The sequence below is a fragment of the Rhinatrema bivittatum genome, chromosome 5 (genome assembly GCF_901001135.1).
Source record: "Rhinatrema bivittatum chromosome 5, aRhiBiv1.1, whole genome shotgun sequence".
Taxonomy (NCBI): domain Eukaryota; kingdom Metazoa; phylum Chordata; class Amphibia; order Gymnophiona; family Rhinatrematidae; genus Rhinatrema; species Rhinatrema bivittatum.
The window spans coordinates 113151321-113167217 of record NC_042619.1 but is presented as its reverse complement, the minus strand read 5'-3'; the positions used below and the strand labels follow the sequence as shown (position 1 = coordinate 113167217).

Below are 15897 nucleotides of genomic sequence, written 5' to 3'. Positions count from 1 at the left end.
CACTGGCAATTATGTAGAATCTTAACCACTTCAATTTTAAAACCCCAAATCAGCCTAGCTGAGTAAGATATATTCAGTATTGGTCCCTGGTGAGACCTCATTTGGAATACTGTGTACAATTCTGGAGACTGCTCCTTCAAACGGATATAAACCAGTTGGAGTCAGTACACAGAATGGCTACTAAAATGGTCAGTGATCTTCATTTTAAAGCATATGGGGACAGACTTGAAAATCTAAACATGTACATCCTAAAGGAAGGTGGGATAGGGGAGATATCAGAGGCAATATCTCCAAGATGTCCATGCACAGCGTTATAGACAACATGCATATATTGGCTCTGGCGATCTTTTTCATTTGGTTGAGAAGCAGAATGAGAAATGCTCGGCAAGTGAATTCTACAAGGCAGATTGGAGAGGCCAACAGGGGAGCCCAGCAGCAAGGAGAACCCAGCCAACCAGAGAACCCAGCAGCAAGACTGGAGGAGGTATGTGTTCAACGGTACCATCCATCTCTGGGTGTCTCTGAGGCTCCGGGGGTCTAGCGAAGACATGGACGCCTCTACGGATGCCTTTCAGTCATGGACGTCCGGAAAGAGGCAGAAACGTCCATGAACGGAAGCCCCGACCTTGGACGTCTGGCCGGGGGCCCAAGGCAGCAGCCATGGACGTTGGAAAGCAGCGGGGCCCTGACCATCACAGATGCCCGGACGTCCTTGCACGTCCATGCTTGGAGGCCACGATCTTGGACGTCCGGCCGGGCGCTCAAGACAGTCATGGACGTTGTAAGGAAGCGGGGCCTCCCCTCCGATCATGGACACCCGGAAAGGCGCAGGAACGTCCATGAACGGAAGTCATGACCTTGCACGTCCGGCCAGGCGCTCAAGGCAGCAGCCATGGAAGTTGGAAGGCAGCGTTCCCGTCTGTTTCTGGGTGTCCATGCTCGGAAGCCCCGACCTTCACAGACGCCCAGATGTCCTTGCACGTCCATGCTCGGAGGCCCCAACCTTCACAGACGCCCGGACGTCCTTGCACGTCCTTAAGCGCCTGGACGTGGAAGGTTGGGGGTGGCCTCTGATTAAGGACATCTGGATGCTCAGGGCAGCGGCCCCGGTGTCCATGCGGGATCTGTAGAAAAGAACCATCCACTTACCTGCTGGAATGACATTTGAAATGACATTTGAAACGACAGGTATGGCGCCAGCGCACCCTGGATACTGTATAGGCGCTGTATACCGCTCTATACAGTAAAATGGATTGCAAACGCCTACCGCTTCATAGGCGCGCTTTTGATGCTCCTTTGCCACCACTTGGATTTGCGTCTAATTTGAATACTGAATCGAGCGGCTTGCGAACTAAAATGTTCGTGCGTCAAACGCGCAGGTGCCTGGCTCTGCCGCACTTTTTTTACGCGTCGGTACTGTATCGGCCTGTAAGAGCAGGCCTCAAGGCTGGGCCTAGGCCTGGCATCATAAGCATACCTCATTGTTGGGCTCAACCTAGACCTCAGCACTGGGACTAAGCTTCAGGGCCAGGCCTGGCACTGGGACCAGACCTAGCCGTCAGCACCAGACCCCATTGCTGGGCCTAGGTATCGGTGCCAGGACCAGGCCTCAGTGTCAGGGCCCAGGCTTTTGGATGGATGGCCCAGCTAAGGGTGCCAGAGGCCTGTTTACTTTTTCTAGTTTAATGATTTTAGTTTTCAGTATGGCAAACAAGTCAAACCCAACTTCCCACCCACTAAATGAACTTAATCCAAATGAAAAAAAATTCCCTGAAACAAAAATTGAGACAACCCAAAGGTTTTGGGACTGCACATCCCTAACAGAGACTATGTATGTATGCTACTTTATTAGGATCATTGTAACATGTGTTGATCATGGGCTTTGCTCATAAAACAGCAAGAATAAACCTTAATTATATAACATTACATTTTACTTACTGACCCTCAAGGTTGACAATAACAATGTCAGCTCTGCCCTGAACATACTGGTAAAACTCCATATCTTTGAGGAGGAAACAAGTTAGTAAACGGCAGACAGTGAAGGGCCTGGCTATTCTTTTGGTATAAGCAATGAACCCAAAGTAGGTTTAGATTGTAGTTAAAACCAGAAAGACAGATTCATAAAATTAAAAATAGGAGTCTGGACTCAAGAACAAGTGAAGCATTATCTATCTCTACACCATGAGATGAATATACTGTACTTCTACAATACAGTTTCAGCTTTCTGAAACAGGAAATGATATATGACAACACAGGGGTGTAGCATTCATAGTGCACAGTGGTGCATAGGCACCACCAACTTTAAAAAGGGAAGGCTGAAGAGGTTAGGACTGTTCAGCTTGGAAAAGAGATGGCTGAGGAGGGATATGATAGAGGTCTTTAAGATCATGAGAGTCTTGAACGAGTAGATGTGACTCGGTTATTTACACTTTCGAATAACAGAAGGACTAGGGGGCATTCCATGAAGTTAGCAAGTAGAACATTTAAGACTAATCGGAGAAAATTCTTTTTCACTCAACGCACAATAAAGCTCTGGAATTTGTTGCCAGAGGAGGTGGTTAGTGCAGTTAGTGTAGCTGGGTTCAAAAAAGGTTTGGATAAGTTCTTGGAGGAGAAATCCATTAACGGCTATTAATCAAATTTACTTAGGGAATAGCCACTGCTATTAATTGCATCAGTGGCATGGGATCTTCTTAGTGTTTGGGTACTTGCCAGGTTCTTATGACCTGGTTTGGCCTCTGTTGGAAACAGGATGCTGGGCTTGATGGACCCTTGGTCTGACCCAGCATGGCAATTTCTTATGTTCTTATGTGCTGTGCACCACCAACGTCAAATGCTGTCACCAGTCCCTGTTTCCCGTTTTTCCCTGCTCTATGTTCCATTCTTCCTCTACATTTTCCCTTCTCTCCCCTGCCCCATCCTGCACCTTTAAGTTGTCATGCTGCACCTTAAATTCAGGCTACTCCTTCTTCCTGTAGCCCTGCATTGAAAACATCCCCTGTTTGAACCGCTGGGTTGTGTATCTATGGAGGCCTGCATGATTCAAACATCTGCTCTTTGAACTATTCAGTTCCATGCAGTTCTAACAAAAGAAGTTTGAACCATGCGGGCCTCCATAGATACAAAGTCCTGCGGTTCAAACAAGGAACGTTTTCAATGTGGTGCTATAGGAAGGAAGAGGTGCCCGTATTTAAGCTACAGTGTAATGACTTAGAGGTGGTGGTCAGGGCAAGGGAAAGAAGGGAAATTGCAGGGGAAGAATGGAACTGAGGGAGAGAGCAGGGGAAAACAGGAAACAGGGACTAGGGGAGCAACAGAAGAATATGGGAATCAGGGACCGGGGTAGTACAGGAGAAGAATGGGAGGTGAGGACTGAGGGGTAGATCAAGGGAAGAATGGGATTTGGGGACTCAAGAAGAGCTGGTACTGGGGTGGAGAGCAGGGATTTGGGGAAAGCAGGAACTTTTATAATGGGGCAGGGTTAAGAGCTGGAATTCTGACAGAGCTGGGGGGAGCAGCAGGGACTGGGGCAATTTGGTAGATACTAATGGGGATGTTTGATTGGCTGGGGGGAGTATGAGTGAGGGTGTGAGATAAGGGTACAAGAAATGAGCTAAAGGGAGGGGAAGAACTGAAAGGTGGGGTGAATGGCCCGGAGGACTGGAGAGAAGGTGAAAGGCAGTGGAAAAGAATTGGGGTGCTGTGGAGGGGTGTGAGGAAAGGGATGGTTTTGTGAAAGGGGTGATAGAGGGTAGGAATGGGGCTGGGGATGTGGTGAAAGAAAGGGAACAGGAAGCCGAAAGGGAGGAAGAGAGAGAAGAATGTGCCAGAAGCCAGGGAAGGAGCAGAGGCTGATGAGGGAATGAGAGGTACAGGAAGGTAGATGAGGCTGGTGGAAATAGGGGACTAGGGAATGGTTAAAAGACAAAGGGGAAGAGGATGCTGGAAAAGGAGTGAGAGACAGAATAAATGGGAGGGCTAGAGAGGACTGGAGAAGGAGATGGAAAACTTGTAGATAGGTAAGAGGTGAAAAGAGGAAGACTGAGGAATGGAGGGTTAGAGAAGGCAGAAGAGGGGCAAACTAACTATGAGATAGGCAAAGAAGACAAAAAATAGAGAAAAAGATGAAAGGGAAGGATCTATGTCTGACACAGATATAGATAAATAAGGAAGGGGAGAAGACAGGAGATGAGAAGTAATGGAAAGAGGAATGGAGAAGCGGGAGACCAGGACCAATTCAATCACAAAAATAAAATGCCCAGACAACAGAGGCAGAAAATATTTTATTTTCAGTTTTTAGAAATGTCAATATGGAATATGTCAGCTTTGGGAATGTGCATTTCTTATATATTTGCGTTTTGTTCAGTTCAGGAGGAAATACGTTTCTGTTTCTTTTTCCCTGAAGTAGCACTGCATGCATAGTCAGACTTGTTAAGATTTTCATTTCAGTTTAACTTCATTTTTCTGTTCTTAATTTGTCAGCCCTTATTTTGTATTTGGTAAGGGTCAATTTGTATTCTGTGTACGTGAATGAGGTGAAGAATTCTGCTCCAGTAGAAAGTGTATTGGTGTTCTAGGGCCTATAGTAATATGTGCACTGCTGCCTCTTCCCAGGTACAATTACTGCTGTTTGAGTTTAGTTTTTGATGGTTTGGCAGGTTTCTATATAGATTCTGAGTGTCTTTTTTGAAGGGTTTTGTATTACTTCAAACATTTTCTAGCAGTAAAAGGTGTTTTTGTGGCTATTACTGAAGGGACACTAGAATTCAATATTTTTTTGTACAGTGAATTGGTGGGGGCCTGTCTCTTGGAGAGTGTATTCCTTTTGGATACCTTAGCAGGGGTGAGGGGATAAGACCCATCCCTTGCCTCAGGCAGCAGATTGCCTTGAGCTATTCCTGATTGCTGGCACCAATTACCAGTAAAGTAAAGATCAGCTCCTGCTCTGGGCCGCTGACAGTCTAAACTACCTCCCCCAGACTGACGTCATCATCCAAGGCTGGGTTCAATGTTGCACATGTTGGCATATCAAAGCACACATTTCAGGCCTGCCCTTTGTTGATGGATGTCAGACTAGAGACGCAGTTTAGAGGGTCAGGCACACGGCAGCAACAAATTTACTGATGCAAAACCCAACTTCAGTAGTCACCCTAGGCCCCTGCTACAAGGCAGAGATCAAAACGCAGAGGGGAATCACACCAGCCTCCAAAGTGAGAGTAATGACAAAAATGTTTGTTAAAGAAACGTTACACACAGAGAAACCCCTTATACCAGAATTCCCAACACATTTAACTGTTAATTTTTCAAGGATCAACACAGCGTTAATAAGGGTGCATTTAAACACCTTTTACAGCTTACATTGGCCTGGCTCTTTCTAATACTGTACCCTAGCTTTCTGTCTAGCTTTACCTGCACTAAATATTTTTATAGCATCATTAGCTTGTGAATTAGGCAAATTCTATAAAATCTTGGTCAATTATATATCATACAAGGGGGCAATTTTCAGTATAGCCTGCAGTGTGTGTAAAGTACGTTGTGTCGGCTATTTTAGACTGTGTGAACTGCAGCAGTTCCCAAGGGAAACGGCTTGTGTTGTTCCCTTAGAAAATGAGCAGGTGCAAAGTGTGCAGGTGAAAAGCGTCTGCATAACTTTGCATCTACTTCCCTGTGGATGGCTGAGCAGGGGAGCAAAGTAGTGCGCGCGTTCCTCTGGAAATTTCCTGCACTAAACTCACCCACAGGAACACCTCTTTTTAACGTGACTACAGGGCACAGTGGAAGCTGCATATATACTTTGGGCAGCACTCTTCAGTCAGACCATTTAAACCATGTAAATACCTTTTAAAAGTGTCTCTCAGTCTGACAAATGAGCTGTACTCAGTGCCAATGGCTCCCTTGTAGCTATTTGTAAATAATGGGCAGACTGGGTGGCCTTTTGGGCTCAATTTTCCAAGAGAATTACCTACATAACTCCCTGTTTCATGTACCTAAGTGGTGCACTGAAAATCCTTTAGCGGTTTGTGCGTGTAATGGTATGTGAAACCCCATTTCATATGTATATTTACTGGCACCAGGAAGAGTCATTCTGGGGGGGGGGGGGGGGGGCTGGCGGAGTCAGGGTGGAGAAAGCAATTACATGCAAATATTCGATTTTTGAAAATGTGTCACTGTACATGCAAAACAAATGCACACCAGGACAGGCCATGAATTTTCAAAGGGGGACTCATGCACATAAGTCCGCTTTGAAAATCTGGGCTAAAATACCTGCAGTCTTTAGACTTTGGCAGGCTGTTATATACTTTCTTCTTCTGCTGAAGACTTATTTGTTTCTACGTAAAGCTTCCGATTGGGGAAGCAAAAATAAAAAATATATAGAAAGCCTTGCAGGCAGTTCCTCGCATTCAGGCCGATGCTGTCCCATGCGCTGGCTGCAGCACCCAGTTTAAAACGCGTGTCCATATCCCCCGATACAAAATGGGGATGAGCGCGTCCAAAACGCATGTCCTATCGCGTGTGTAGGTAATAGAGCACATCGCATGCAAATGCATGTCGCTGAGGCTATTATCCATTTCCCCCTCTGTGCACATTTTTACTCTCAAAAATTAATGCCAGCTCTGGAGCTGGTATTAAGTCTTGAGGAGCCCAAAAGGTGTATAGAAAAGCAGAAAATACTGCTTTTCTGTACTTCCTCCGACTTAATATCTTGCCGATATTAAGTCGGAGAAACTAAAATTAAGCGTCTGTTTCCCTAAGTGGCTGACAGCCACCTCTCCCGGGCGCCCGCTGCTGAGGAGGCACCTCCTTCTTACCGTGGCAGCCCATTTGCCTGTAGCACTGGGTGCCTCGGAGAGGTGGATCGGTGCCCGTTAAGGGAGCGGGTGCTCAATCATGAGTGCCCCTTTAGCGTGCGCTATCGCATTGGCCCAATTAGTTGTTAATTCAGATGTGAAGTATTGTGACCACCCTGAGTTACGCTGTATGCCTGCAGGCACAGCAGGCTTCTTCAGTGCTCAGTAAAACCTGACAACATTAAGTAAACACCGGACTGGACTCCACCCAGCCGATGCATCCCCAAACTGGATTGCTCCCATTGATTCTCAGTAAACAGCAAAAAAAACCCCACAAAACCCAAATCCTCCATTACAATCTCTCATCGCTTGAAAGCCGAGCTAAAAACAGAGATTCAAAACTTCATTCAGAACATACTTGTTGGGAAAGAGATGCATTCACTGTGCACTATCCCCCCTCCTCCAAAATAAAAGATTCTCCTTCCTATCTTTGTATACCTCCAACCACTTCTCAAGCCCTCTCACTCTCCTCTTCCAGGCTCCCTCCTCAATCACCGGTCACTCTCCTCCTCCGCCTACCTGCATGCAACTCTTTCCTCTCCCTGGCCTCATTGCTGCTTCCTCTGGGCTGATTTGCACTGAAGATGTGACCACTCTCCACCAGGCCCCATTCAGCTCTGCTCACTGGTTCTGAAAATCCACTTGCCTCAGGCAAGTAACTGGGTGACTTTTTTGAAACCCTGACTAGGCTGACAAAAAAGTGACACTATAGGGATTATGACTGGAGATTGCATCAAGGTGGCATATAGACAAGTGCTTTGTGCTGTGTATTAGCAGGAACGAACGGAAAGCCCCACTGTACAGTATAAAAAGGAGCTACAATTTGTTGTTCAAGCTGCTCCTTTGTACATCCAGGAACAATTAAACAAAGTAATCCCAGACTGCTGATCCCTAGGAATCTTTTACCTGTTTCTGTAATTCAGATAAGCCAGGTTGACTCGTGGAGAGCAGTTTTTATAGGTGTTTTCCTGGTTTAAACAGCCTGACCGAATATTGCCCTCTTCAAATGGAGCTGAAAGTACCTGCACACTCCACAGCGTATCATTGTCAGAGCAACTATGGACACCGGCGTAGAGGAGGTAAGGGTACATCTTCCTCTTGGCTCGGCTTGGCATGGGTTTGACGGGAGGAATTTATAGCAGTAGGGGAGGTGGTTGGGAGAGGGATTGTGAAGCAGCTTTTAGACGCTCCTCCTCCATCCTAATTAAGAGGGGGGATGGCAGAGGACTGGCAGCCCCCTGCTGTAGTCTGTCTGAGCCCTGGTAGAGGACGTCACGGGTTAGTGCTGATTTGTTTCTTCAGCGCTAGCTGGTAAAGTTCTGGCAGTCCTAACCGAGCATCTGAAATCTGGCTGGCTAACCTTTAGATGGCTAGATTTAGGACAAATTTTCAGCTGAAAACCTTATCAGGTAGGTCTTTTTGAAAATTCTCCTAAAAATAACTGGCTAAAATGAGCCGTTTGAAAGTTATCCTTTTAAGATCTACAGTACAGTAGAAGCTGTAGTTTATCTAAAATTGTTTCACATCTTTACTACCTGGGTTTCTGCGACCATGTTCTCATCAGGCTTCAGGTGAACAGTAAAGGCCTCTCTCATCTCCCTTGCCCCATCATATAGGATTTCGATTTCCACAATGTGCTGCGTCTCACCCTCCTTGAACTCAATTTCTGCAAAATACAAAAAAATACCTGTTGATAACGTGCCTTTGTGTTTACAGAGCATTCTGAAAGTGTTTGCAGCTGGTAGTATGGGAAGATGAACATCTGAAGAGAGTCTTAAAAAGAAACACAGGGGAGGTCATTTTCAAAAGAATTTGTGCACTTGAAACTGGGTGATACATGCAAAACTGCACTTTCTGCAAGTAAGCAGGCTTTTGCAAATAGCTACAATAGTATGTTACATACATGTGTGCAACTCCTTTGAAAACTACCTCCATAGGCTGTTTACATGTTCTCCGTGTGTGACTTAGAGGGCAGATTTTCATACTACCCACATCGCTTGTAAGCTTGTGGATATTTTGTGCTCCTGGGCTTGCAGACTGATTTTGAAAGGGAAACTACCATTGTACTTTCCATTACACAATGTAGGCGAGCAGGGAAATATGGGTACTTTACTTCAAAGCAGATGCAAAGTGTGCATGGGGATTTCAAAATATAATCCCTGTGTGCACCTTCCTTCCCCTGAACTAACATTGATCATTTTTACCCACAGTAAAGGGAGTGGGGCACAATATTTAAACTGCATTTTTACGTGGTTAGAAACACGTTTACCTAAATAAGAAATCTTTTGAATATTGTCCCCTAATTAGGACTATTCTATTTTCTTCTCTGAAAGTAATAAGCACGAATAATACTTTAAAAATATATTACACAAGCAGAGCATTATACAAGATAATTTGCAGAGTTATAAATACTCTTATCCAAAAGAGGGTACAATCTAATTGGGGCAGATTGAATTTCCCCTTTCAGGACCTGATTTTCAAAATCAATTTAGTGTCCGGGAGGATAACTCTAAAAGATCGGTATGAGTGCTCATATATACGTGTATATGGCTTCGCGCAGATCTACCCCAGAATTTTATAACCCACATGTATCATGTAAAATATGTGTAATTCTTCCCCGCAACATTTGGGCGTATGTAAAAAAAAAATGCATGAATAGATATTCAAATTAACCAGATAAGTGTTAAAAGTGCTATTTATTCGGCTACGTAAGCTAAGCAGATAAGCCTCAAATAGTGCTACTTAGCCAGATAGCTCTATTTGAAACTTATCAGGCTATCTTGATTTGCTGGATAAGTAGCACTTTTTAATACTGTTCTGGCTAAGTGGCACTGAAATGCTGTAGGCACATTTTTTAAATTTATATTTTAAAAATAGACGTGGCAGTTTTATGTGCAAAATTTAAGTAGCACTTACTCTGAGTAAGTTGCTTTTTACATGTGTAAGCCCACTTATTTTCTACCATATGCACGAGTGAAATTGACAGTTTTACCAATTAGACCACCAGTTTATCCAGTCCTTTTCCAGGTCATCGAGATCCTCTGGCTCCTAGACTGAACTCCCCCCAGCTCATCCAGACCTCCCATCCAGTCAGTACTTCACAATAAAGATGTTTAATATTTTATTTATTTATTTATTTTTGTTTTTTTATATACCGATCTTCTTGCATTGGATGCAAATCAAACCGGTTTACAGTGAAACAATTCAACTTGCCTAAGAGCATTACATGGAACAGAAGAACAAAAGAACATAGAATAATAAGAGTGCATGTTAGCATTACATAAAAACGAGGAACTTTTAACCATTTAAACATTAACCTTTGGTAAAATTCTTATATAATATGTATGAAAAAGAGCCATCAATATTAAAACGAAATCAGGCGGATAATAGTCTCGATTGAGAAGTAAAACTGGGAAGGGAGTGTGGGTGGACATAGGTAAGGGAAGATTGGAAGAGCGAGAAGACAAGAAGGTGTAGGATAGGGGAAGATTTAAGGGTGAATTAATAACATTTGGAACCAATCAATGTTGATGCGGGTAGTACATTGTGGGCCATCAGGGAAATGCAAGGCTGAATAGCCAAGTTTTCAGTTTTTTCTTGAAAGAAATCTGGCAGGGGTCTTATCTGAGTTCTGGTGGGAGTGTGTTCCAATGGGTAGGACCTGCAGTGGATAGTGCCCTATTACTTAGAGAGGTTTTGGCTTGAGGGACGAAAAGGGTGCCTTGGTAAGCTTTTCTGATCGGTCTCGTGGATTTGTTGGTGCGTAGCTGAAATGTAAGATCCATTGGGGCTGAGTTGTATAAGGATTTATGCATAATGGTCAGAGCTTTGTATAGAATTTTGTATTTGATCGGTAGCCAATGGAGATTGTAGAGGATAGGTGTGATGTGGTCTCTCTTATTAGCGTTAGTCAAGATCCTGGCCGCAGAGTTCTGTAACATCTGTAGAGGCTTAATGGTGGTAGCTGGTAGACCGAGTAACAGAGAGTTACAGTAGTCAATTTTAGTCAGAATGATAGATTGTAGAACCAGGCGGAAATCTTGAGAGTGCAGGAGCGGTTTTAGCTTTTCAGAACTTGTAATTTAAAGAAGCAATCTTTTGTCGTGTTGTTTACAAATCTTTTAAGGTTGAGCTGATTGTCGAGGAGCACTCCTAGGTCTCTTACGAAGGCTGAGTTTTTGAGGTTGTTCAGGATAGATGATGTGAGGTTGGATGTTGGAGACTGTTTGTGGTTGACCAGCTGTGGGTGAGGCTGTTTCTCTAGACAAGGGGTTGTCTTCTTGGGAGATGATGAGGTATTCAGTTTTGTCATTGTTGATTACTAAATTGAGTTTAGTGAGGAGGGCGCTGATTTCATGAAAGCAATTCTCCCAGAAGATTAACGAATTTTGTAGGGATTTCTTAATCGGTATGAGAATATCACGCCAGATAGTCTCTTATAAAACAGCAACTTACAGGAGTAAATGTAGGCCACCGCCCCAGGATGCCCTAGACAGCTCTTTTTTTAAACACATATTTATGCACAAACCCTATGGGCCGGATTTTAAAAGGGTTACGCGCATAAGGTACGCGCGTAACCCTTTTAAAACTCCCCTGCGCGCGCAGAGCCTATTTTGCATAGGCTCGGCGGTGCGCGCAAGCCCCGGGACATGCGTAAGTCCCGGGGCTTGCAAAAAGGGGCGGTCGGGGGTGTGGCCAGGGGGGCGTGGTGTGGGCTCGGGGGCATGTGGGCGGTCCGGGAGCGTGGCCGAGTGCCCCGACACAGCGGCCTGTGTGGGGGCCTGCTGCACCAGCATACAGCCGGCGGGCGTAAGTTACTACTGCCCGGAAGAAGACGTAACTTTTCGAATAAAGGTAGGGGGGGGGGTTTAGATAGGGCTGGGGGGGTGGGTTAGGTAGAGGAACGAAGGGGAAGGTGCGGGGAGTGGAAGGAAATTTCCCTCCGAGGCCGCTCCGATTTCGGAACGGCCTCGGAGGGAACGGGCAGCGCGCGCAGGGCTCAGTGCACCCCCTTGCGCACGCCGACCCCGGATTTTATAAGATACACGTAGCTACGCGCGTAACTTATAAAATCCAGTGTACTTTTGTTTGCGCCTGGTGCGCGAACAAAAGTATGCGTGCGCGTAGGTTTATAAAATCTACCCCATGTGTATATTTGAGGTTTATAAAATTGCATATTTGTTAATACATGCTAATTACATGCACATGAGCTCATTTTTACATGCGTAACATTTTGAAAACATCTTTTTGCGCATAAAAGTGCACCCAGAACATGATTTCATGTGCACTTCTAATGCTCTGCTGCTGTTAAATGTTCTGCATCCACTCTATTGAAAATGTCATCAAATATCATTTCAGCCTATGCTAATTCATTCCACTATTTCTCTCTCCAGTTTCCTCTTGCCTTGCAGTTCCTTCCTGTCATAAAATTAAGATATGAACCTCATGCTAAATAATAATTCTTAAAATGTACACTGTTCATGTCTCACTTCTGGCAAGAGTTAAAAGAGAAAAAAAGGGCATGATACTTTAAAAGAAGATAAAGGTTGGAAATAGTGTAGGAGAGCTCCAAACACAGAGAGGAGGATGAAAACTCAAAACTACACTGAATCTTTATTTTCAAATAAAACAAATACACCCCTTGAGAATGTGATTAAAACAACCAACGGACATTATATCTTAAAGATTCTTGATAAGCCAAGAAGTCAACCTTAACACCGCAGGTAATTTAACAAGACCTGCACGGCTATCATTGCAAGCCCAAGCTTCTGCAGCTGCAGCACGCTACAGAGGCAAAGTGAGTGCTTCAGAGAGAGCTTTGGCTGTGATGCTCCTGGATCGTGCCAAGCGGTGTTAGATGTCATTGGTTTTAAAAGATAAAAGGAGGGTGGGAGGGAACTTGAAAGAAGTCTTTTACTTGTTTCTGGAAAGCAAACCCTGTTTACAGCTCAGCATTACTCAGAATACCAGTAAGGGAAACCAGGCTATTACTACAAGTGCATTAAGGAACACTTGGTTCGTACAAAGGCCCCGACATGCAAGAAAATGTTCATTTAGCACATATGGGGGGTGCTTTTAATTTTCACACTCACATATGTTAAATGGATTCAGAGCACACTGATAACCACATTAGTCATTAGCGTGCTATGCACAAAGCTTTACATTTAGCTTCTGTGAGGGAAGAAACCGTAGTAAATTGCTGGTGTAGTAGAAGCTGTAGTAGTTTACTACTTCCCTCAAACCAACATCCAAATCTCTCCCAAGCCCACCATTTCTCTGGAAAGAACTCCCCCCCCCCTCTTAATGAAAACCCCACACCCAAGGATTAGCCTCCTACCCCTGGACAAGAACCCTAACCCCTATATCCCCCTCCAGGACTCTTAAAAAAGGGCCCATGCTGAGCTGGAAGGAAGTTCAGCTCTTTACCTCCTACTGGTCTGGTGTGCAGTGTTAATCTGGTGCCATCTAATGGTGACTCAAGCTCTGAACCACACTCATGCAGTTCAAAGTTTGCAGCACCTTTAGGGGGACATAAGAATGCCATATGGGGGTCAGACTTAACAAAAATCCAGCTCAGCATTCTTCCTTTGACAGTGGCCAAGCCAGGTCACAAGAACCTGGCATAATTCCAAAGAACAGATTTAATCCTTTTTGCTCATAACCAGGTATTAGCAGTGGCTTTCCCAAGTCTAAATGACTAATAATGTTTTATGGACTTTTCCTCAAGGAACTTGTCTAAACACTTTTTAAACCCAGCTATGTTAACTGCTTTCACCACATCCTCTGGCAATACATTCCACAGTTTAATCAGCACTGGATGCTGGCCCAGTAAGAGATAAGGAGCTGTCCTCTAGCCAGACTGACATAGGTCCTTTCACAAGGGTCCTGAGGAAGGGGATTCTTGTTTTATTTAAGTTTGAGAGACATGAGAAGAAAATTCTTTGGTGATGGTGGGCGGGGGGGGGGGGGGGGGGGGGGAGTTGTTTTGGAGGGGTGGGAGGAGGAGGAGGTGTATGAAAAAAAAATAGCACAGAAAAAAATTAAGGGACTTATGTACTTGTAGTTGTGCTATACATAAAGGAAAATTTTAAAAGAGATGCATGTGCACAAATTAGCAAATACGCATGCAAATAGTGCTTGTTTGCACTAATGCTATTCAATAAGCCTCGCACATACGCACGCAAGTACTGGTGCATGAATAACCTTGCTTGTGTAAAAAAGGGGTGGACTGGGGTGGGTCGGGGCCAACATTTATACACATTGCAATTTTATAACCTGTGAATGCAGCGCACTTACGGCTGTTACCTTCACATATTTACTTCTGATAATTATCAGCTGTAAATCTGAATAAAACTCTTTATAGCCAAAAAATGTCTGTGTGAGGGGTCTGGGTAAACTGGGGGGAGTGCAGGAGGTCGCTCCTGGACCCCCGCTGGACCACCAGGGACTTTTGGCAAGTCTTGGGGGACCCTCCTGACCCCCACAAGACTTACCAAAACTTCCTGGTGGTCCAGCAGGGGGTCCGGGAGCCATCTCCTGCACTCACACCCTTGGCTGCTGGTATTCAAAATGGTGCCGATAGCCTTTGACCTTGCTATGTCACAGGGGCTACCGGTGCCATTGATCGGCCCCTGTCACATGGTAGGAGCACAAGATGATGCTGGCCATCCATTGCTCCTACCATGTGACAGGGGCCGACCAATGGCACCGGTAGCCCCTTTGACATAGTAAGGTCAAAGGCTATCGGCACCATTTTAAATCCTGGCAGCTGAGGGCATGAGTGCAGGAGATGGCTCCCGGACCCCCCCTCTGGACCACCAGGGAGTTTTGGTAAGTCTTGGGTGGGTCAGGAGGGTGGGGGGTTGTAGTTAATTCAATTTTAGCCCGGAAATGAATAAGAATGAACGCATTAACGTATCGGGGGCCCCCTTGCCGAATGCAACGTATCTGCCCCCGACGAAGACGAATTCCGAATGCAACGTATGGCGTCCCTCTACACATCCCTACAAATCAGTTATACAGTTTCTGAGACTGAGTTTGCTTACTTAAAAACAATCTCAGTGAACCCAAGCTTTTTGGAACTCCTTGAGGCAGAAGCTACTATAAAAGTTATTTAAATATAGTGGTTCATCCTACAGTAAAGAGGCAGATGGAGGGATCATCCGGATGTCATGCTTAAACTTATTATGACAATGTGTGAAGGTTCTACCTTCTTTTCAGAGTTACATATGGCTTGGACAACAGATAAAGATGAAAGGGCGAAAATAGGGGAAAAAACTCCCCAGAAATTTGTACATCTTAAATGTAAGAACTTCTCTCTACTTTGGTTAAAAATCGCTTTTAGTTATACAAACATTCTAATGTGATTGCGTTAGTAAGTCTATGCCATGGGAGCAATTTTCAAACTGTGCACAGTGATGCAAAGTCCATGGGTACTTTTCACTGAGCGACTTTTCACCAGGTCTCAAAGGGATTAGTACGTGAAGGCTTTCTTTTCGAAAACTGCCGCTGGGAAAAAGGTTTCCGCAGACATTTGCACTTTTTTTTTTCTGAGGGTATTTTTTTCCACAGAAAATGGCACACAGCAGGGGTAATTTTCAAAAGGATTCACTTGCAAAGAAGTAGTAAATAACATAACAATTTTCAAAAGTGCATTTATGCGCAGGGTGTATAACTTTTGAACAACTGCATGCAGTGGCACATACGCACGTTATAAAATATACATACCTCTATCCTGCAACATACGTGCATATGGAGACATGCATGCGAATGCATGCAGTGCACGGTAACCATGCATATTAATGTACTGCATGCGCGTACTTTACCCATCAATTTTAAAAATAGATATGCATGCATATATGTTACGTGTTAACGTATAATAGGACTTGGACTTACTCATTTAAGTCCCTATTTAAGTGTGTAAGTTGGTGTATTTTATAACATGCGTGCATCCATGAAATTTCCAGTTTTACCAATTAGTCCATTAATTTGCCCAGTGTTTCTGTCATCGAGACTCTCCTGGATCTTCAAGTCACCCAGACCTCCTGCC

The 15897-nt window shown here is 44.6% G+C and overlaps 1 protein-coding gene across 1 annotated transcript in view; it reads right to left on the bottom strand.

Moving 5' to 3' along the window:
* The window catches only part of FREM2 (FRAS1 related extracellular matrix 2), a 322606-nt gene that overhangs the window by 61341 nt on the left and 245368 nt on the right, over positions 1 to 15897 (bottom strand). Inside the window, exon 12 of the mRNA XM_029602748.1 lies at positions 8384 to 8514. Coding sequence (XP_029458608.1) covers positions 8384 to 8514 — 131 coding nt within the window. The remainder of the gene's footprint in view (positions 1 to 8383; positions 8515 to 15897) is intronic.